The 23194-nt window shown below is 32.0% G+C and overlaps 1 protein-coding gene across 2 annotated transcripts; it reads left to right on the top strand.

Moving 5' to 3' along the window:
- The first annotated feature begins 4435 nt into the window (after positions 1-4435).
- LOC115725435 (nuclear matrix constituent protein 1) lies at positions 4436-11186 on the top strand. 2 transcript variants are annotated; one of them, XM_030654949.2, is made up of 10 exons: positions 4436-4613; positions 4814-4908; positions 5694-5982; positions 6541-6750; positions 7122-7375; positions 7494-7764; positions 7866-7949; positions 8059-10136; positions 10280-10475; positions 10581-11186. In XM_030654949.2, the coding sequence occupies exons 3-10, from the start codon at positions 5710-5712 to the stop codon at positions 10779-10781; spliced, it is 3567 nt and encodes a 1188-aa protein (XP_030510809.1). In that variant the 5' UTR covers positions 4436-4613; positions 4814-4908; positions 5694-5709; the 3' UTR covers positions 10782-11186. The 2 variants fall into 2 exon arrangements, with proteins under 2 accessions (XP_030510809.1, XP_030510810.1); XM_030654950.2 differs by lacking the exons at positions 4436-4613; positions 4814-4908; positions 5694-5982 and adding an exon at positions 6841-6921 and having other exon boundaries at positions 6623-6750.
- The last annotated feature ends 12008 nt before the right edge of the window (positions 11187-23194 follow it).

Below are 23194 nucleotides of genomic sequence, written 5' to 3'. Positions count from 1 at the left end.
TTGTATATATTTTTTGTAAGGTAGAATTATATAAACACGTTGACCAAAATCTTGAAGTTGACATCAGTGATCTATGATAGAAATAGAGAAATATTTTTTTAAATATAACTAGAAGTATTTGACATAAATATAACTAGAAGTATTTGACATCATTTTTAGTGGGTAATTTACCGTATAAATAGTTTTAGATTGGGATATTGGCAGCTAAACCACCTGAACTTTACGGTTTGTAACACTTAACCACAAAAACCGAATTTTTGGCGGCTAAACTACCTAAACTCTGGTTCCGTTTTGCTCTGCACACCTCCGTCCAAAAATCACAGTTAAGTGCTACGGTGGACTGTCCACGTGTACACACTTGTACATGTGGCAAATTTTTAGTGGTCCTCGTAATTTTAATTTTAAAAAATAAATATAAATATTTAAAAAAAATTAAAAAATCAAAAAAAATATTATAATATTTTTTTTTTACTTTTTTACTTTTTTTAACTTAAAAAAAATAATTTTTTTTCTTTTTCTTCTTCTTTCTTCTTCTTTTTCTGCAGAACTCTCCCAACCCTCTTTCTTCTTCTTGGCCAAGGCTATTGATTTGCTTGGCCAAGGCTATAAGTGGCCCTGTAGTTCGAGGAGGATGGCAATGGAGATGTTGCTTAGAGGTGAGACTTACTCTGTTACAAAAGATAAGGAGGACCAATTTAGGGCTGGAAGTCCTTTGTCCTCAAGGGACGAAGGTGAGAAGAAAGAATACTCCATTGATGTATTTTTACCAGACATAAACAATGGGATGTACGGTTCAGACGATTTCAGGATGTATAGTTTCAAGATTAAGCCTTGTTCAAGGGCCTACTCTCATGACTGGACTGAGTGTCCATTTTTTCATCCCGGGGAGAACGCCAAGAGGAGGGAACCCAGGAAATACCCTTACAGCTGTGTCCCTTGCCCTGAGTTCAAGAAAGGGTCTTGCCAAAAGGGAGACTCTTGTGAATACGCTCATGGAGTTTTCGAGTTTTCGAGACTGGCTGCACAAGAAAAGCCTGCTTCTTTGCTCACAAACATGACGAATTGCTGGGAGGGTTTCTGCAAAAGAAGAAGAAGAAAGAAGAAAGAAGAAGAAAAAGAAAAAGAAAAAAAAAAATTTAATTTTTTTAAATTAAAAATAGTAAAAAAATATATATATATTTTTATTTTTTTTTCTTATTTTTTAATTTTTTTTAAATATTTATAATTATTTTTTAAAATTAAAATTACGTGGACCACTAAAAATTTGCCACGTGTACAAGTGTGTACACGTGGACAGTCCACTATGGCACTTAACTGTGATTTTTAGACGGAGGTGTGCAGAGCAAAACGGAACCAGGGTTTAGGTAGTTTAGCCGCCAAAAATTCAGTTTTTGTGGTTAAATGCAGGGGCGGACCCACATTGTAGCGAGGGGGGCAGTCGCCCCCCCTGAAAAAAAAATCGAAAAAAAAATGTATATGTATTTTACTTAGTTACAACATATATTTGTATTAAAAGATGATATTTATAGACATAATAGTAACCTTGGTGTAATGGTTAATGTAGTTGGTAAATAAGTTAGAGGGTAAAGGTTCAAATCCCACTATCTACACTTTATATTTTCTTTTTAAATTTATTCATGCCCCCGTCACTTTAAATTCTGGGTCCGCCACTGGTTAAGTGTTACAAACCGTAAAGTTCAGGTGGTTTAGCCGCCAATATCCCTTTTAGATTTTATACACTTAGGGCTTGTTTGGTACGTTGTATTAAGTTTTATTGTATTGTATTGAATTATATATCATATTTTTATATAACTGTTTTAAATTTTAATTTATACTAAAATTAGGTGTCTATAAAAGTCAGTACCGCATATAGTTTTACATAAAAATATTGTATGAAATACATTCAATATAGTATTATACAATACAATACGATATAATATGACGTACCAAATGAACCCTTAAATACTTTATTTTTATTTTTGGAGACAAAAATATTTAATGTTACAATTCTCTGACACCTGTTACTACCACTTATGTTAATTTTAGGGAATTTTCTAAGATGATTGAAGTTTTATTTTAGAGAATTTTCTAGTGGGCTGTGGTCTTATTCAGACCGTGTGTAAGCTATCAATAAGGTGTATATTGATTATAAATACAACTTATAGCAGCTAGATTTAGTGTATCTTTTGTATCTTTGTATTTCACTCATATTTTTAGAAAAGATAGTCTTTATTTTGTAGAGAAGAGCTTGTTCGACTCTTACTCTGTTTATTTGTATTTTGTATTGTTTTGAGTCTGTATTCAAGTCTACAAAGAAGAAGAACAACAATGCTACCTTCAGGAGAAGATTTTACAAAGCTTTCGAGAGATTATTTTTTCAAGTCTTGCATCGGGAGGAAGCAAGCACTCTTCAAGGAGATCGAAGGGAGTTCGAGACCCTAAAGTTTCAACAAGGTTCGATTAGAAGGTGGAATACATCAAGCTTCCAGCATATAATAAGAGAGAGTCTATTTAAGCATTTACTTTGTATTTTTGAGACCTATCTAATGAATCTTATCTCTGGGCGTGGTTCCGTGGACTAGTAATAATCTGAAAGGATTGTTGAAACCACGTACAAAAACTTTATGTATTTTTAATTTTCTACACTGTTTATTTTTTTGGTTTCTTCTGGAGTTACAGAGTTATTTTCTGTAGCTACAGAAAAATTATTTCAGTACCAGTTTCATTATTCCGCATTTAACTAAGCATTTAATTAAATAATAAAACTGGAAACATTAAAATACGAAATTTCAATTGGTATCGGAGCGGGTCACTAAATTCTTAGTGAGATCTTGCGATTATTCCGTTTAATTTATTTTGTGTGAGATATCTTTGTTTGTAGAAGGAAGCTCTATCACTTGACCACATCTGTTGAATGAGTCGAATTATCCTTATTAGAAGGTCAGGATGAGAGCGTTCATCAAGTCACAAGATGAGAAGGCTTGGAGAGTTATACTTATAGGTTGGTCGCAACCTACTGAAAAGTGATGACAAATGTAATACTAAGGTAAAACCTGAACTCAGTTGGACTACTGAAGATGAAAAATTATCTGATTATAACAATAAGGCTTTACATGCTATTTTAATAGTGTCGGTGAATACTTTATTAGATTAATTTCATTTTGTGAATCTGCAAAGGGCGCGTGGGAAATCCTTCAAACTCAGTTTGAGGGTAGCGCTGATGTAAAAAGATCACGTTTTACCATGTTGCAAACTAGATTTGATGAATTAAGAATGTCAGAAACTGAAACTTTGTTTGATTTTTATGAAAGATTATCTGATATTTCTAATAAGTTTTTTGCCTTGGGAGAAAAATTAGATGACTCTGTCTTGGTTCGGAAAATTGTCCTTGACACAAAATTGCTAGTAATGGAAGAGGCAAAAGAATTTGGCAAAATGAAGGTTGAGGAATCAACAAATCAAGAAAAATGGTAAGTAAAGTTCCTTGAGTAAGAAAAGTAAAGGTATTGCGTTTAATGTTTATGAAAATATTGTTTCTGATGATGAAATGACCTTGTTGACAAAGAATTTTCAAAAATACATGAAATTTGTTGGAAACAAAAAGAATTTTTCAAAAACTCCAAAAGGTAACAATTCCTCTAAACCCTCTATTACTAACAATAAAAAGGGTATTCAATGTAGACAATGTGAAGGGTATGATCATATTCAATCTGAATGTCCCAATACCTTAAGGGTGCGTTTGGAAAGCCACAATGTAATTGGATTTGTGTGTAATTGGAGGTAATTACACAATTTGGTATGTTTGTCTGACCATGTAATTACACTGTAACTGTGTAATTAGAAGTAATTGAGGGGTTCCAATTACACTCTCTAATTCTAAATGGCCCCCCATGTGAATTGGATGTAATTACACTGTGTAATTACTAAAAACTTTTCATATTAAACATTAGCTAGTAAAAAATATTATTTCCCCATGTAATTACTAACTATTTTGCCAAACAAGATATTAGGAATTCATATGTAATTACCACCTCATATCCAAACACACCTTGCATTTTAAAATATAGTGTAATTACTAAACTGTGTAATTACCACCCTAGTAATCACCATACCTAGTAATTACACAGTTAGCAATTACAGTGTAATTATATGGTCAGACAAACATGCCAAATTGTGTAATTACCTCCAATTATACACAAATCCAATTACATTGTGGTTTTTCAAACGCACCCTAAAAATGTTTTAATGTTACTTGGAGTGATGATTCTAAAAGTAGTGAAGATGAAAAAAAAAAAAGAAGTTGATGTAACAAGTGCTTTATCAAGAAATTTGCATAAAAAAGAAAAATAAAAAAGGTTTTAATGTCACATAGTTATTTTCACTCCAAATTACTTTTTTCTTAATAGGACTAAACTGTCCTCATTTAAATCACCAAATTCCAATTTCACCCAGCCATAGGTTTCTTTCCGTCAAATCAAAACGTATTATGTTTCTCTCATCATCAGTTTATTGTCTTCCTCTCACGAACCACTGCACTCCACCTCTCCCACCGGGCCACCGGCCGCCAGTCTAACTGCCTCGCCGTTTCAGTTCAGATTTTTTCTTCTTTTCAGGTGCGTATTCTTTTTTCGCATATCTAATGTCGGGTAGTTTCTGGAATCAAAGGGTAAGCTTTTCTGCCCATTTTTTTTTCATCAAGGTTATTCTTCTTGGTTTTCTTCAAAATGTGTTCGTTGTTTCTCCTTTGGCTCATTTCATGTGCTTTATTAGGTTTTTTTTTTTCGTTTTCTGAATTGGGTCTGTCAATTTTTAGGGGAAGTATTACTCTGCGAAGTGCAAACGGTGTTGCTCGTTTCTTTAAGGGGAACCTAGTTGTTTTCTTCTCATTTTCGCTTCATTTGGTAACTGGTAAGCTTTTGATATTCTTCAACATTTTGAATTTTGCTCTGTTAATTTCTTGTAGTGCCAGATGAAAATGGGCACAGACTAGCCCCGTTAATATACATAAAACCATTAATAAAAACAAGTTTTTTTTTTTTTTTCGTAAATGAAAGAAAAAAATGTTATTCGGTAAATGTGTTCTTATGTTTTATTTTAATTTCAAACAAAATTTATTAAATTCTGAAAATGTTTTTTCTTACTTCTACCATTTTTCTTCTTCATCATCATCATCACGCATCTCACTATAGCTTGTTCTTCCGACAGAGGCTCTTCATAGCCTTGTGTTTTATGATTTCAACAGGAGTGTTTTGATTCATCTGCTTTACATTTATGATTTGAGCACAAATTCCTTTTGAATTTGATTGTGCTTAAGGAAAAAAGAGGGATTTATGTATGTGTTGGTTTTAGGGTTATTTCGTACCATACCATGTTTATTTTGGAAGATAGATAAGAAGAACTAGCTTTGTTGCTTTATATAACCTGTTGACTTTTTTTTTCCAAACCTTGGTTGATTTATTAATTTTATTTATGGGTTAATTTGATATTGTTCATAGTCTCCGACCTCCACTTCCTTCAATGTATCAATTGTATTTTGAAGGGAGCTTATGGATTTCCTCACTGGGATTTTTCTTTTTGTTGTTGTTGTTGATATCAAGTGTTTCCTCACCTAAGAATTTTTTGTTTAGCCTTGTGTTTGTGTTTTATAGTTGCTCTGCTCTTTGTTATTTGTTTCAAATATGTATTTATCGCAGAAACAAACGTGTCGGGATGTTCACGCCACAGCGGAAAGCAGCGGAGGCAGCACTGTCTCTCGGGCCAAGGCTCAGCGCTGATAAGGGCAAAGCAGTGGCGTTTCTAGATGGTCCGCCACCACCATTGGGTTCATTGAGCGAGACCCGGGTTAATATGATGTTGGAGTCAGACATGGGGAATTTGGATGATTGGAGAAGGTTTAAGGAAGTGGGTTTGTTGGACGAGGCAGTTATGGTGAGGAAAGACCACGAAGCACTTGCTGAGAAAGTCACCAAGCTTGAATCCCAGGTTAGAGAAAAGTTGCTTGAATGACATTTTCTTGTTCTTTTGAATTTTGCTATTGTTGTATCCAATTTGGAGGAGGAAAAGAGTTGATACTACTGGAGTGAGCTTGCTCATTGTTTGTTACTGTGAGAGAATTAATATTCATTTTTATGCACGGGTGGTAAAATATGTGTGTATTTATTTATTTATTTGGGTTTAATATTCGTTGGACTTTCTGGGTAAGCTTTAGGCGTGCTACACTAGAACTTGGGTCGATTAGAACAGAACTAGCTAGACCAATTTAGGTGAGATAAGGATAAAGGTAAAATATATGTAGATATATGATCCTAGGAGTCATATTTGTAATTGATTAGTATACAGATACAGCATCTTGATATTATGATAGATGAGGTTTTGAACGTTACAGGGAAGTGGATTTACAATTTTCTTTTAACAGTTATCTTTTCGATTCCTTTTTGCTAACTGTCTGTTTATTTCATGTAGCAAGCTTTCGCTTAAAGAGTAAACTTTATATTTGTACAACTTTCTTTTGCAATAACTAATGAAGTATTTGTTGGGCAGCTCTTTGATTATCAGTATAACATGGGGCTCCTCCTGATTGAGAAGGAGGACTGGGCTTCAAAGTTTGAAGAACTAAGGCAAGATTTAGCAGAAACACATGAGATGCTGAAGCGTGAACAATCAGCTCATTTAATAGCATTATCTGAAGCTGAGAAGCGAGAAGAAAATGTGAGGAAAGCACTGGGTGCTGAGAAACAGTGTGTTTTTGAGGTATATGCTGTTTCTTAATGTATTTTCCTTCTACTTAAATTCATCCATATTCTTCTTGGTACCGTACTCTACATTATTTTTGTGTTCAAGGGATAAGTGGTGGACGAGTTTCTCCCTTTCATGAGATTGCAGAGTGTCATCTTCCATGCAATAGAATCATATCTACATGAGGCATGTGGTAGTTAATTTAAGTCTCTGCCTGTATATATTTGCTTCTATGACATTCTTATCCCAGCTACTGAGTAGTTGATCAGATTAATTTAGGATTACGTGTTATTCTGAATGTCCAAAGTAGCTTTTGTTAGGTATGTAAATTTATTTATTAGCACCCAAATCATAGTCTTTATTTATACCGGTCTTCCTCACTGCAGCTTGAAAAGGCTTTGTATGAAATGCATGATGAGCAGGCTGAAATCAAGCTTACATCTGCTTCGAAGTTGGCAGAAGCAGATGCATTGGCAAATGGAATGGAAGAGAAGTTTTTGGAGATAGAAAAGAAGTTGCAAGCTGCAGATGCTAGGCTTGCTGAGGTGAACAGGAAGAGTACAGAGTTGAAGGTAAGGTTAGAAGAGGTGGAGGCTCGGGAAAGTGTGCTTCACAAGGAGCAGCAGACTTTAAGTGCAGAGTATGTTACTATGTTCTAGCTTCACCAGTTTTAGTTTCGACTATAATCACATTTCTGACATTTTTTGGAACTTCGGGATATCTTAATAATTTTTTTTTGTTCTTCTAATTGCTCTTAGGCGGGAAACACACAAGGCAACTTTTAGTAAACATCAGGATGATTTGCAAGAGTGGGAGAGGAGACTACAAGAAAGGGAAGAGAGGCTCTGCAAAGATCGGAAGATCCTCAAGGAGAGAGAGGAAAAGGCAAATGAAAATGAGAGAATACATAAACGGATGGAGATTGAACTTGAAGAATTAGAAAAGAAAATTGAGTCGTGTAACTTGGATATAATACAGAAAGAAGAAGATATAACGAAACGGCTAGCTGATTTGTCATCTAAAGAGAAAGTGGGGGTGTTATTTTTTTGTTTTTAGGCTATGATTGGGGTTTGTTAAATTAAATAAATTTTAAAGTTTATGCATAAATATTCTGCGTCATTTCATTGCAGGAAGCTGATTCTTTGAGAAACGTTTTAGAGATGAAAAGCAAAGAATTGCATCAACTAGAAGAAAAGCTAAGTTTACGAGAAAAAGTGAGTGCATACTTTTACATGTCTGTTTTGAAAAATGACATTGACATCCCTGCCTTTGGGTTTTAATGAAACAAATTATTGATTTCTTTATATTTGGGGTGCATAACAGATTGAGGTACAACAGTTACTTGATGAACACAAAGCTATTCTTGATGTGAAAATGAAGGAGCTTGACGTGGAAATAGAAGATAGACGAAAGTCTCTTGACAGAGAGCTATCTTCCAAGGCAGATGCATTAGGAATGAAGGAAGCTGAAATAAACCACAGGGAAGAAAAGCTAGAAAAGAGAGAGCATGCATTTCAGGAGAAGTCTGGCAGGCTTAAGGAGAAAAACAAGGAATCAGAAGAGAAATTGAAATCTATAAAGGAGAGGGAAAAGATAATGAAAGCTGAGGAGAAAAAGCTGGAGATGGAGAAGCAGCAAATGCTTGCAGATAAAGAGAGTGTACAGAGTCTCTTAGCCGAAGTTGATAAGATAAAGGCTGAAAATATCCAGCTTGAGCTGCAAATTTGTAAAGAGAGGGAGAGCCTGATAGTAACTGACGAAGAGAGGTCGCAACATGTCCATTTGCAGTTAGAATTGAAACAAGAAATTGAAAATTATAGACTTCAGAATGAGTTGCTTTTAAAGGAAGCTAATGATCTAAAACAAGAGAAGGAGAATTTCGAGAAAGAATGGGAAGATTTGGATGAGAAAAGATCTAAAATTAGCAAAGAGCTCAGGGAACTACATGAGGAGAAGGAAAATCTGACAAAATTGCGACACCTGGAGGAGGAGAGATTGAATGAAGAGAAACGCGCAATTCAGGAATTTAAACAGCGGGAGATGGAAAACCTTAAACTGGAAAACGATCGGTTTGCAGCAAAAATGACGGCTGAGCAATTAGCAATATCTGAGAAAGCTCAATTTGAGCAGAGACAAATGGCTCAAGATTTTGAGTTGCAGAGAAGGAATCTTGAGACTGACTTGCGAAAGGAGCAGGAAGAAATGGAGAAGCTCCTTCATGAAAGGGAGAGAGCATTTAGGGATGAAACAGAAAGGGAGCTTAACAACATTAAGAAACTGAAAGAAGTTGCTCAGAAAGAAATGGAAGAAGTAAGGTTGGAAAGACAGAGAACCAAAAAGCAAAGAGAGGAGCTAGTGTTGAACAAGGAGCAATTGAAAGTGAACCAACTTGAAATACAAAATGATATAGATCAGCTTGGTATTCTTAGCAATAAGATCAAGTATCAGCGAGAAGAGCTGATCAAAGACAGGAATCAGTTTCTCTCTTTTGTTGACAAGCTCAAGAATTGCAAGGATGGTGGAGATATAGGAAGGGAATTTTCACTTTCTGATTTCCATGTACCTGAAGTGAATCATGGGGACGCTGTTCCTCTTCCGAACTTTGATGATGAACTTGTGGAGAAGTCATCAGATGGTTTAGATTTAGATTTGGGATCTTCTATGTCAGGGGCAAGCATGTCTTGGCTTAAAAAATGCACATCAAAGATTTTTAAGGTTTCACCAAGTAAAAAATCCGAAAATGTTGTTGCTCCAGTATCTGTGGAATTACCACCAACCGCCCAAGAAGTAAATGAGCCTAAAGTTCTCGACAATGATGGAGGAAGAGGGCCTGGTATTCCTGAAGATAGGCAGCCTTACCCTTCTAAAATTTCTAACTTTGGTGTTCATACTCAAAAGGTTCAATTTGGCAATGTCATAGAGATTGATGATGGGTATGCTCCAGATCATAGCCAATTGGACAGTAAGGTGGATGAAGTTCCAGAAGATTCTTTGCAATCAGAAGTGAAGAGTGGTCTTCAAAAATCTGGTAGGAGACGCAAATCTGCATTGCGTAGAACGCGATCAGTGAAGGCAGTTGTTGAAGAAGCAAAAGCTTTTCTTGGTGAGTCTCTAGATGAACCTGGATCAAATGTAGTAATGCAGCCTAGTGATTCTTACAATACAAATGAAGAAAGTCGTGGTGATTCGGGTCATGCTATGAAAGGATATAGTTACCCTACTAGGAAGCGTCTGCGTGATCAGGCATCTAATATTTCAGAAAGTGAACAAGATGCGGGTGATAGTGAAGCATGTTCCGGTAGTGTAAGTACTACTGGTCGTCGGGGCAGGAAGAAGCAGCAATCTGTTGCTTCTGGTTTAGAGACTCCTGGAAATCGATACAATTTCAGACGGCGCAAGAAGTAAGTTATGGTTATAGTTTCAGTTTAAGCATGCCTGGAAGATACATAATTGTACATGATTATTCTTATCTTCACTCTTTCTGTACCAACATGAAAACATTTTCACTTTGCTAGTTTTAAAATTTCATCTGAATGTTGATCAGTGTGGACTCAACCAATGTTGACCCGAAAATGACAGAAGAGAAAGAAGCTGTAGGCAGTGGTATGGTAGATGTAGCAGCGAATCCAGAAGTTGTCTCCATATCGTCGGACGTAGCCACGAAGAGCACCCAAACCAAACAAGTTGTGCAGGTGATCACAACGAAAACTGTGGAATTTGCTGAAGAGAAAGTTGTTCGGGTAACAATCTTTCGATTTTTGGGTTTTGCTGTTTGCTTTGATGGTTTGTAGATAATTTTGACCATGTCATTTCGTTTTAACCTCTTTTATTGACTGATGATGCAGTTTAAAACTACAGCAGATGCTGATATAGATGCTGAGCAAGCAAGATTGGGTGAAAGTACAGAGATTGGCAATGAAGTAAATGAAACTTTAAAACACGGCGGTGAAGATGAGAGCAATGATGATTACGATGAAGACGAGGAGGAGCTGCATCCTGGTGAAGTTTCAATGGGGAAAAAGTTATGGAGTTTCTTCACAACATGACAGCTCAAACATTCTGTTTTTTTTTTTTACTGTATCACCACACATCTAAATCTACAAACCTTAATTTTGACAGGAAGACTTCATCTTTGGCCGTCAGCTATAGTTATTTCTCAACACCCTTTATTTTTCTCCTGTAATTTTACGACACTATTATCCATTGAGGATTTGGGTTGTGTTATTCTAGTATTAGATAGTTGATAGTCATTGTACTCCCTTGGTAATAATAAACTATGATCCTTCCCATTGTATTTCATCGTTTTTGTTAGTCAGGAATATCTCCAATTTTTTTCATGGTAGATAGTATTACAAGTTATCGAAGTTTTTGTAATAGCAAACTGTAATTTACTTTTTCCCACATTTATTCATTTAGAGAACAAATAGTTTGTTATTTTTTTTTTTGGTAAATACCATTTTGCATCTTGTTTTGCAAAAGTTACTAATTTGATTCTCTGTTTTGTTAAATGACAAAATGGATTTTGTATTTTCCAAAATGGTAAAAATATGATACTGAGTTTAGTTTTTGATAATTTTTTTTCTTAATATAACCAACTTGAAGACAATTCCTAAGACGAACAGATACAGAAAATATAAAAAGTTTTGTCATAACACTTTTAGATCGGATTATTAATAAATTTTATTTTGACAAAAAATCAGTTCAGGGTCTTATTTGTACTATTTTAGAAAATACCGGATCCATTTTGGCATTTAACAAAACAGATGGTCTAATTGATAAGTTTTGCAAAACACAGGGTCCAAAATGATATTTACCCTTTCTTTTATTACTAACAAAGCTACATCAACTATATAATTTGTGATACTTACCACACAAATTCAATTTTTAGTGATAAAACCGTCCAAGCTTTACTTTTGTTAGCTATTTACCTGTTCGTTTAAAAAATTTTGTTTAAGTGCCGTAGTTTACATGCTATAATGTACCTGTGATAAATTTTTAGTGGTGCACATAATTTTAATTATCTAAATATTTTAGAAAAATAATTTAAAAATTCTAAAAATAAAACAATAATTAATTTTTTTTCTTTTTATTCTTCTTTACTACTGGAACCATCAGACCCCCAGTTCCTTCTTCTGCAAGACCCAAACCCTAGGTGACGAACCCTAAAACCCCGCGATGAACTTAGCGAACCCTCGATAACAAAAACCACGATGAACTCCAGGTTCGACTGCTCTCTCTCTCTCTCTCTCTCTCTCTCTCTCTCTCTCTCTCTCTTGATGCTAACCTAGATTTGTTCTTTATCTCTCTCTCTCTCTCTCTCTCTCTCTCTCTCTCTCTCTCTCTCTCTCTCTCTCTCTCTCTCTCTCTCTCTCTCTCTCTCTCTCTCTGTAATATATCGATAAGCCTAATAGTAAATAATTAGGGTTTATATTTTTATTACGAGTTAATCTAGTAATAAGTAGGATTATGATCCTACTAATTTATTTCAGCATAAAATTTAAATTTTGCTATAAGTGAGTAAATAATCGTAATTTGTTAATTACAGAGATTTATATAGCATGTGTGAATGTAATATGAGCTATATGTGGAATAAAAATAGTTTTAAGTTTGGCGACCCTGGAGACCCGATTGGAGGCCGAAAATGTCATAACAGTTTTAGTTAGAAATATTGATGGGATTATTGGGATAAGTTGATTTTAGAAATACTAGAGTATTTTGGGGTACTCGAAGTTGGCTAATTACCCTAAAAATAGAAGTTTCTTAATGGCTAAGAAATAATAAGATAACTATTAATAATAAAGTTATTAATATTATATTATTATATTATTATTATTAAAATTTGAACTTTCACGATGAAAGTTTATATATATATATTATATAAGTTATATTAGGAATAGTATAACGAAAGAACGAACGAAACTCTTGTTCTCCCTTCTTCGATAAAACCTTCTCTCCCTATATCCATTTCTTTCGATCTTCAATCCAAAACTTAGCGATCTAAGCTCTGGTAGTAGCAGGATAGCAAATCCTTGAAGAGGGAAAGCTTGATTTAATTTCGTTTTAAGTTTAAAAACAATTGGTTTCATATAGGAATTTGTGAATTAGAATAGTTATGAAGGTTCTGACCTTATAGAATTGTTCTCGGGTAGTCATAAGACTAGTTTCGATATTTTCTTATCAAATTTGAGGTGATTTTGAGTTAGAAATCAAATTTAGAACTTTTTAAAACTTAGTCCGAACGTTAATGGCGTTTTTCATTTAAGGGGTCGATTTTTATTTCTGTTACGTAAGGATGGTAATATTTATGGTATATATGCACTTTGTGAAGTTTGGAGTGATTTGGATAAGTTTTGGTAGTGTTTCGGTGAGTGCGACAATTGGGATTTTCGAGTTTTATAGTTTTTAGAAATTCCTAAGAGATCAGAAATCGTATTTTTGTCATAACTTTTGACTCGGGTGTTCGTTTTGGACATTCTATATACCGTTTCGAAGCTTGAGACGAGTTCTACAATATGGTGTAAGTTTTAGAGCCAAAATATAAATTTTATTTTAGTGTATTTATACTGCAAAGTTTGGTAGAAAATCCTAGATTGTCTTATTTGAATATTAAGCAGTGTTTTGGGATAAACACTCATTGGTTTATCGTTGTTATGACATAGGGTCGAGATCATCGGTGATAGTTCTCCACTTGGGTTGGCCGAAATGTATGAACCTGGATTAAAGGTAAGAAAAGTATATTGTACTGTATAGTACGTTGTATGTAATACAATTAGTATTGTTATGGATTGATTAATATTGAGATATAGTTAATATTGTTATATAATGAAAAGATTAATTGGTTGAGTAATGATAATGTGATAATATTATGCATGTGATATATGGGCTCACGTTATTAGGTGATGCGATTTTCCTGGCGACGTACTGGACGTAAGTACGGTCGTTAGTGATCTAAGATGAGTACCGAGTGTAGGTACGGGCTCACCTGATTAGGTGATGCGATTTTCCTGACAACGTACTGGGCGTAAGTACGGGCGTCAATGACATATGATAAGTACCGAGCGTAGGTACGAGCTCGTCTAATTAGACGATGCTATATATTGGTGTCAGATTGCTACGGGCCCACCTGATTAGGTGATGCAATTATATGATATATGGGTGCAAGTTTTTGGCACAGGCTCACCTGATTAGGTGATGCAGTTATGCGACATATGGGTGCCAGGCTATGGCACGCGCTTGCCGGATTAGGCGATACGATACAAGATTATCAGATTAAAGCATCGACTTGCCTGATTAGGCAACGTGATGTTATGAAGATGGTTGCTTTATGAGGTAACATATATATTATTTATATGATTAAATGAATATGAATTCCATTATTGGTATAATGGTTTTGTATTACCAAATATCTGTATACTGATGTTTATTTGTGGCAGATGCCAGTAGTAATTTGGATTTCATCTTATGAACAATGTGTGATGGTTTGATTCTTATTGTGTATGAATGACAATATTCAAATAATAAACTATATGATTGTTATTATTACAATTCTTACTGAGTCCTTGTGACTCACGGGTGCTATGTGGTGCAGGTAAAGGCAAAGAAAAGCTAGATCAAGCATGAGGTGGCAGTCTTCTCCAGCAATGTACATATTGACCTCACCGGCCTGCGTGTCGAGTTGCCAGGAGTTGTTTTGGACTGGCTATATCTACTGTGTATTTTGATTTTATGTTTAAATAGTTGTCGTATATATTTCCTTAGCAAAACTTTTTATAATAGGGATTCTCGGAACACACTTTTTATGCCGTTATAATGTCCGTTTTTAGTGTTTTGTATTAGTCAAGTTTTTTAATATTATCACGGTTTTTAATAATTAATTATTCTACTAGTATTAAACTAGTTTATAAAATCATACACGTGGCGTCCCTATAGATTAGGGCGTTACTCTCTCTCTCTCTCTCTCTCTCTCTCTCTATATATATATATATATATATATATATATATCTCTTATTCCTGTTGTGGAATGGGAATGACGAAAAGCCTTGTGCTCATTTCATTACATTTCATTCCGTTCTCTTGTAAAATCAAGTTTTATTTTTAATTGGTTTTCTATTTGGGATCTCAATATTGTTGTGGTTGTGCTAATAGATTTGAATTTTTGATTTTGTAATTAGGTTTAGAAAATGGGAGAGGATTCTTTCAACTTAACACCCTAACCAACTGCTAGAACTCAATTTCAACTCAACAAGAACTTAGAAACTAATTCACAAACCATTCTAATCCTAACAACCAATAATTCTCAAATTCACATAATCAAACTAAACATAAAGTTTGAACAACTAAAAACCAAGTTCTAGGATTTACCTCCACTTGGTAACACCTTGGTTTCTTGTTGAATTCCAGAAAAAAGAAGGAGATTAGGGTTGGGTTCTACTGGTTTGAGGGGTCGAACAAAGAGAGAGAAAGGGAAATGAATTTCTTGAATTTTTTATTTTCTTTTCTAAATCTTTTTTTAATTAATTATTCCTAAGAAAACTCATTATTTTTAGCTGAAAAACTAAGTGGCCAGCAGCCACTCATATGGAATGCCACCCTATCCTCAAATATAAAATACCTAAATTGCCCTTAAATCTCCTAAGTTAAGTAATTATAATCCTAGGGGTAAAATGGTCAAAAGCCATAACCCTGCTCAAACTCGGTATTCTAAATATCTCAAATGTTTGTCCCGCTAGGAAATAGGTTCTAAACTTACCCATGTAACCCAAACGACCATCTATCGCATTTTTTGTCTTCGCCGAGCAAAAATCATAAAAATTGCATAATTCATATTTAACTTAGATAATGCTCTTAGAGTTTAATAAATCTCTAGAATTGAGAAATTATAACTCTAATGTCCATTTTTAATAATGGAACCCACAATATAATAAAATCATAAATAATTATAAAAATATCAACAATTAATGCTAATTGTCTTTACTAATCCATAATCTAACATGCAGTCATTACATGTTTCATATGAGGTGTTTAGCTCATATCTTGAATCTGATAGTAAGTGATGGTTTGAAAGAGTTGAATGAAGTAATTTTAAGTATTCAAAATGCGGTGAGATATGTGATGTTATCTCCATCTATTGAAAAGGATTAAAGAAAGTTGTACGGATGCAAATATTGAATCAAAAGCCTTGTTATGTTTAGATGTCATTACTAGATGGAACTCCACCTACATGATGTTAGAATTAGACGCTATAAAATTCAAGAAGGATTTTAAAAATTTAGAAGGAGATGCAAACTACACAAGGGACTTTGATGAAGAAAGAAGGGGTGGTTCGCCAAGTAATCTTAACTGGGAAAAGACAAGAGTATTTGTTAATTTTTTGAAGAGATTCTATGATCTTACTAATCAGTTTAGTGGGTCATTATATGTCACATCCAATCTATTCCTTCTAGATATTTTGAAAGAACAGACTAATTTAACTACTATGATTTCTAGTCTTGATACTTTATTAGGAACTATGGCTATTAGTATGAAGCAAAAATATGACAAGTATTGGGGAAGGATTGAAAAGCTAAATATGTTGACATTTATTGCCAATATCCTCGATCCAAGGTAAAAATTAGAGGTTGTGAATCGAGGTTTTAGATTTGTGTACAATCCAAGTGAGGCTAAAAAAATGATAAAGTTAGTCATTGATACATTAGCACAGTTGTATGCATTTTATAAACAACAAACAACTCTGCCATCTAAAGCTCAACCATCTCAATCTCAGTCTCAGGTATCTTAATCTCAACCATCTGAGCCTGTTATTAGTGCAACTACAGAATCATTTCTTCTTGAACAACTACAACTTAGTGACGACGTTGAAGAAGATGATCTTGAATACTACTTAAATGATCATCGTGAGAAGCTTGATCCTGCATTTGATATTGTCCAATGGCGGAAACATAATCGATTCAAATATCCAATTGTTGCTCGTATGGCAAAGGAAGTCTTAGCTATTCAGATGTCTGCAATAGCATCTGAATCAGCTTTTTCTACAGGTGCAAGAATCTTAGATGCATTTAGGAGTTCTTTATCTCCAAGGATGGTGGAGGCTTTAATTTTTTCTAAGAAATGGTATACTTATGAGTATGAGGAACCTATTATACTTCGACAATACATGGATGCAATTGAAGGTTTAGAGACATGTGAACAAGTTATCCCAGGTAACAAATTGCTCAATCATTATATATTAATTGTTAATTGAAATTATTTTATAAATGTTAGATTTTTAACTATATATTCTAATTTGTATGGTTGCACTTACAATATGTAGAATAATGTGTTTACAATTAGTTTTTGAATAATTAATTTGTATGGTTGTAGTTGTAGAATGTAGAACAATGTGCTTATAGAATAAATTAGATCATATTTTTTAAAGAAAAAAAGTTCAGTTTTGGCAGTTTAAACTGATCAAACCAGGGTTTGAAACGGTCGGTTTTAAGACAGATTTTGGATTAGTTGATTGGTTTTCAAATTACACCAATGCAAACCAAAAACATAATACTAGATTTTTATAGGAAAAGAACCGACCGTTGCTCAGCTCTACTACACATAGAATTCAATAAAATTTTTGTAATCGAGAAATTATTTCTCTATTGCCTATTTTTAATAATAGGTCTTATTTTCTATTTATGCACATATATTCATAAATAACAATTAAATTTCTAATTATTAGATAATTTTCATGTTTAAACTATGCGGTCATTACAGTATCTCACCTATAAATATAAGGTACCGATTCTCAAACTCACTATATATTATGTGAAAATCAATAAATTTATCTAAGAGAGTTAGAAGCCCGAATACCTATATACTAACTTAGTTTTGTTTTCTTTTGTAGATTATAGCTCGTGTAAGATTGAAATTCAAAAAATTACCAATTACTAAAAATATTTTAATATCATATATATTTTCATCTATTTATATAAGTTTTAACATGTTAAAGAGAAATTTAAAAAAAATCAATAAGATTTTTAGTGAATGTTTAGATTTTTTTTTCACTTATTATTTTCTCATGCAATTATTGACGTACTGAAATAATCTTCAATGAGGACCAAGTCAAATTTATATATTCATATAAATAATAAATATATATTAAAAAATATATATACATGTATATATCAACATTTTGTGTGTTGTTTAGAAGATCTTGTGGTTTTGTCTTTGGCAAACGAATTATTGAAAGCATTAAATGGGATCTATGATCTATCCGACAGAATTATTAAGCCAAGCATCTCATGCAATTACTAATGCATATGAGTTGTTTTTCTTACATATATAGCAATATATTTGACTATATAGCCATTATTTATTTATTTTTGTTGGACAATTTTATTGTGACAAAAATTACATGCATGGTTCCATCTCAAAATTTTTAGATGAGTGCAAATTATATTTTTATAAATAGTTTAATAATTTTATATTTAATTTATATTAAATAATATTGCCCAATATCTCTTTCTAAGATAGTAGTTATTTTTTTTCTCACTAATCTTACTAATTTTGAATCATCATATCACATGTAGTCATTATTTACTAACTTATTTTTTTAAAGGCTCATTTGGTACGTCGTATTATATCGTATTATATTGTATTGTGTTAGATTGCGTTTTATTGTATTGTATTAGTATTATTTAATACAATATAATGTTTGGTATTGACTTGTATTACTTGATCGTGTAAAGTTATAATATATTTTCAATACACTCGACCCAAATACCAACTACGTGTTGGGGTCTCGAGTCTTAAGTCTGGGTTCGGGGTCGGGGTTCGGGTCGGGGTTCGAATTCGGGTCTGGGTCCGAGTCCGGGTCTGGGTCTGAGTCCCAAGTCCGGATCCGGGTCCCAAGTCCGGGTTCGGGTAGGAGATTGGTGTTGACCCGAAATCTTTTGTAAATATTATAATACAAGCTAATACGAACCACTTGTTATGTATTAAATAATACAACATACATTGGATTGCACATGTGTTAAATAAGATTACAATTAATGTTGATGGGCTTTATTTGAACAAGAGGGGCGGTTTGGAGTGGGTTGTGTAGCTCGAGATCATCATGGAACCATGGTAGAAGCTTTCAAGAAGGGAAAGATTGGGTATGTCCAACCCGAAATTGCTGAGATCATAGGCATCAAAGAAGCTTTGAGTTGGATTGCAACTCATCCCTGGGACAATGTAGTGTTAGAAACGGATAGTTTGGTGTGTGTCCAAGCAGTCCAAAATAATATTTTTATGTCCTCACAGTTTGGTCTTATTGTTCAAGATGTTAGGAATTTACTTTTGACTTTATCTTTTGTTGAGTTATGTTTTGTTAAACGATCTGCAAATAAGTTGACTCATTGCTTGGCAAGAGACTCTTGTTTCTCTACAAGTTGTGTGCTTCAGTTGGAGGATCTGAAGTACGTTCTATTGTTTTGAACGAGTTTATTAATTAATAAAGCTCCTTTTTTATTCAAAATAAAAATAAAAATAATACAACATACGTTGTATTAAAAATTTTGGTCGTAATAATTAATACAATATATTATTTTATCCAAACATAGTGTTATTTATTATTTACAGCGTACCAAACAAGCCCTAAGTGTATCATTTTGCACTATACAGATTTCATGTGGCGTACTCTTCTTTTTTGGCTTACGGTCTAAGTTTAAATCTAATGCCAATTAGGGATACAATGGCAAAAATTATAAAATTCCATCTCAAAATTATTATCGTTAAATAAATCACTCAGTATTTTTATATTTAATTAATATGAAACAGTATTAAGCAAATTGAAAAAAATATATACTCTTTTCAAAAATACCATATAATTATAACTCTCTTTAAAGATATATCTATTCTATATAAAATGTGTCTACATAACAGAATTATTGGTTTATGAAAAATTATTGGGTGACTTTTTTTTAATTAAAAAAAATAACAAATAATTAGATGTTGCCAAGTAAAGATCATAATTGGTTAAACCTAAATATAATTAATCCACTTAATTAAAGTGTTGCAATTAATAATAAATTCGTTCATATTGTTTATTACAAAGTATAATAGTAATTTTTGTTTTTATTTAAATCACTACTATACTTTCAAATTTCAATGATTATCATTACATTGAATATTATTAATTTTAAAATTATGATATTAAAAAAAACTAAAAATTAAAATGAAATTAACATACGTGACTTGACACGTAAAATTTATCTAACATCTATCTAGTATTCTTAATGGATAATACCTATGGATGGATACTAAAAAAATTGATGATGTAGCAATCTGATTACTTACTATAGCAGGTTACCAATATATATATATTTTTAAGAAAAATTATATTTGTATTTTTATGAAATTAAAAATAATGATTTCAACCAATAAAATTAGAGCATTAGAAGTTATTTTTAGAAACTAGTACTTTTATTGTTGAAATTACTACTTTATAATATTTCCAATTTATAAATTTGCAATAATGTTGAAGAACCTTATATCTTGGTTTCTAGTATATATACCATGATCTTGCTGGGATTACAACAACCGATGCATCAAGTTCACTTTTTTTTTAATCTTATTCATGATCTTGGGAAAAGTTTATTTTTTCACTCAAGGGCTCAATTAAATACTTAAATCTAGTATTTTGTAGTAATTGATAGTCACCTCTCTTCTCTAGCATTCTGAAGTAATGGATTGCCAATCTTATAATCAAGTCAAATAGAAGAACCAATGGATGTAAAGCTAGTTTTTTAAATTAATTCAAGGTTTGGTTCTACAAAAATTTCTCGGCAAAAATTAATTCTAAAAACTAGTTGATTTCTTATGACATGATATTATTTTTTGAAGGGTGTAGTCTTTATTATTATTATTATTTAATTTTACAGGTTTTAAAAGAAAACATATTTTCTGGAAGAATCTTGCCAATGATGAACATGATCAAAAGTAGAGGAGATTTCCTTTTCAATGAATATATAAAATATTATTTTTAGAGAGAAAAGATAGTCCAATAAATAATAATAAAATTCTTTACATATTATGTATAAATACTTATTCATTTATGTATAATTAATTCCACATGGAAAAATGACAACTAAAATTGATAATTGCTATATTCTAATATGACAACAAATTTAAAGATTTTTACTAGAATCCCTACTAAAAAAAAAAAATTTGATTAATGTTAGAAAATTCGTAAGTTTAGAGAAATTCACAGGCTTAGAAACTTTTTTACTAAAATGACCATATCTAGCTAGAGTTTTATAACTCCGATTGAGGTGATTCCACTGGCATTGGAAAGATAATTCAAAGATCTATAAATTTTGTAGAAATAACTATATCATAATTCGTAATTTTTCTAGGTCAAAACTAAGCCCTAAAGTTACGAGAATGAGAGCTAACAATTTAAATTTAAAAGTTAGATATGAAAAAGAATAAGAAGGATTGTCATAGTTGTTGTGATCATGAAAAATATAAAACAAAACTTTTCATGGTGAAACATTTTTTTATCCATCTCATATCTATTACAAATTAGAATTTTTGTTAGAGCAAATTTCATAAAAAATTAATGGGTCTGTATGCTTTTTTTGTTTTTTAAGAAAATAATCTTTAAAAGTTTTTTAAAAAATATATATGTCTCACTTGATTTGTGCGTTTTTCTTCTTTCATAACAATCATAAATAAAATTCTTTTTTTTTTTTAATTAGTTTTATTTATTTAGGAAAATTTTATTTATTTAGGAAAGAAGAGAAAATTGAAAAAAAAAAACAAATAAAAAGAAATATCCGCTATATCATCAGGTAATAGGTTAAAATAAAAAATATTAATTTTAGAAATTAGTTAATAATTATAAATTTCAAACTATTAGATTTGATCTAATGGCTAATAATAAAATACCCATTCATGGGTAATACCCATTAAGAGCATACCCATGTATATATTTACTAGCAAAAAATTACGTACGAGGCACGTATATTAAATTTATGCTAGTTTTTTTTTCTATGTTATTTGAAAGTGATAAAATTAAAAATTAAAGAAAAAATATTATTAATTATTAGGTAAGATTATTATTATGTGTATCTAAATATTATATTTTATAATGTTGTCAATTAAAAGTGAATACCGAATGCAATATATTAGTATTTAAGAAAGCTTGATGATTTAAATATGTTTTTAAGTTAATCTAAAAATAAATTAAAAATTGATGTTCCAATACTTAAAGAAACATTACTTAAATGGGTGTAAGATAAAAAGAAAATTAAAAATCAATCTCTAAATTATTGATAATTGAAGATAGCATTTGTCTAAAAATTATAGATAAGAAAACTAATGATAATCATTGGTGGATTTCAATCTTCATTTGCTTCGATAGAGACAATAGTGTAATTTTTGTATTTTGTACTTTTCTTTCTAGCCGGGTCCGCATATATCTGGATTGTCCATTATTTCGTTGATAAATTAAATATGGTAGTGTCGACAAAAAGTGAAAACCATGTTTAACAAAAATGATAGTATTCTATAACAAAATACTATTAAATTATTTTAAAATACTATATTTTATTAAAATAAAACTCTATACGATTAAAATTTCATATTTATGTTTACTCAAAAAGAAAAAAAAATTGATAAAAAAAATGAAAAAAAAAAATGAAAAGTTTCTATTATTATCTCCACTGCATTTCTAGATGTGAATAATGGTCTCTTCTTTCTTCCATATTCTTCTTTATTTTTTGTATATTGTGTTTGCAACATATATGTAAATTATTACGTAACTTTAAAAAATTTTGCTCCTGGAAACTAATGCATATGCCGAGCACTTAGAATCATTTATTAGCTGTAAACTTTGTTGGGTTTTTTTCGCCATTGATGCTTGGTTTTGTGAACTTTGATAAAAGTCACGCTTCTTTTTTATTATTATTATTACTTATATATTTTGTTATTAAGTTGTGAAGAAGAAAAAAGAGAAGTGCGGATTGGAATATTATGTGTGATCTCATGGGAATGTCCAAATTGTAATAGGAAAAGGAATACAATAAATAATTAAAGAAAACTTAATCGTAGATGTACAACAGCAAAAACTCAATCATATTTTTTTGGATTAAATGGGATTTATTTTATTATATATAAATGAAAAGTGATCCATGAATTAAAAGAAAATTAAAAATTAAAAAGAAACACAATGTGTGTAAGATAAAAAGAAAATTAAAAATTAATCTCTAAATTGTTGATAATTGAAGATAACATTTGCTTCGACAGAGACAATAGTATAATTTTTTATTTTGCACTTTTCATTATAACCGAGTCTGCATATAACTGGATTGTCCATTTTTTTTTGTGTATAAATCGAATATGGTAGTGTCGACAAAGCGGCGGTGTTCCTGCAAATAGTTATTTATTTTCATTTAAGATGATTAGACATGGTGTGCATAATTAATTTAATTAAAAAAATTTA

This window comes from Cannabis sativa, chromosome 6 (genome assembly GCF_029168945.1).
Source record: "Cannabis sativa cultivar Pink pepper isolate KNU-18-1 chromosome 6, ASM2916894v1, whole genome shotgun sequence".
In the NCBI taxonomy this organism is placed as follows: domain Eukaryota; kingdom Viridiplantae; phylum Streptophyta; class Magnoliopsida; order Rosales; family Cannabaceae; genus Cannabis; species Cannabis sativa.
This window is presented reverse-complemented; position numbering and strand designations above follow the sequence as displayed.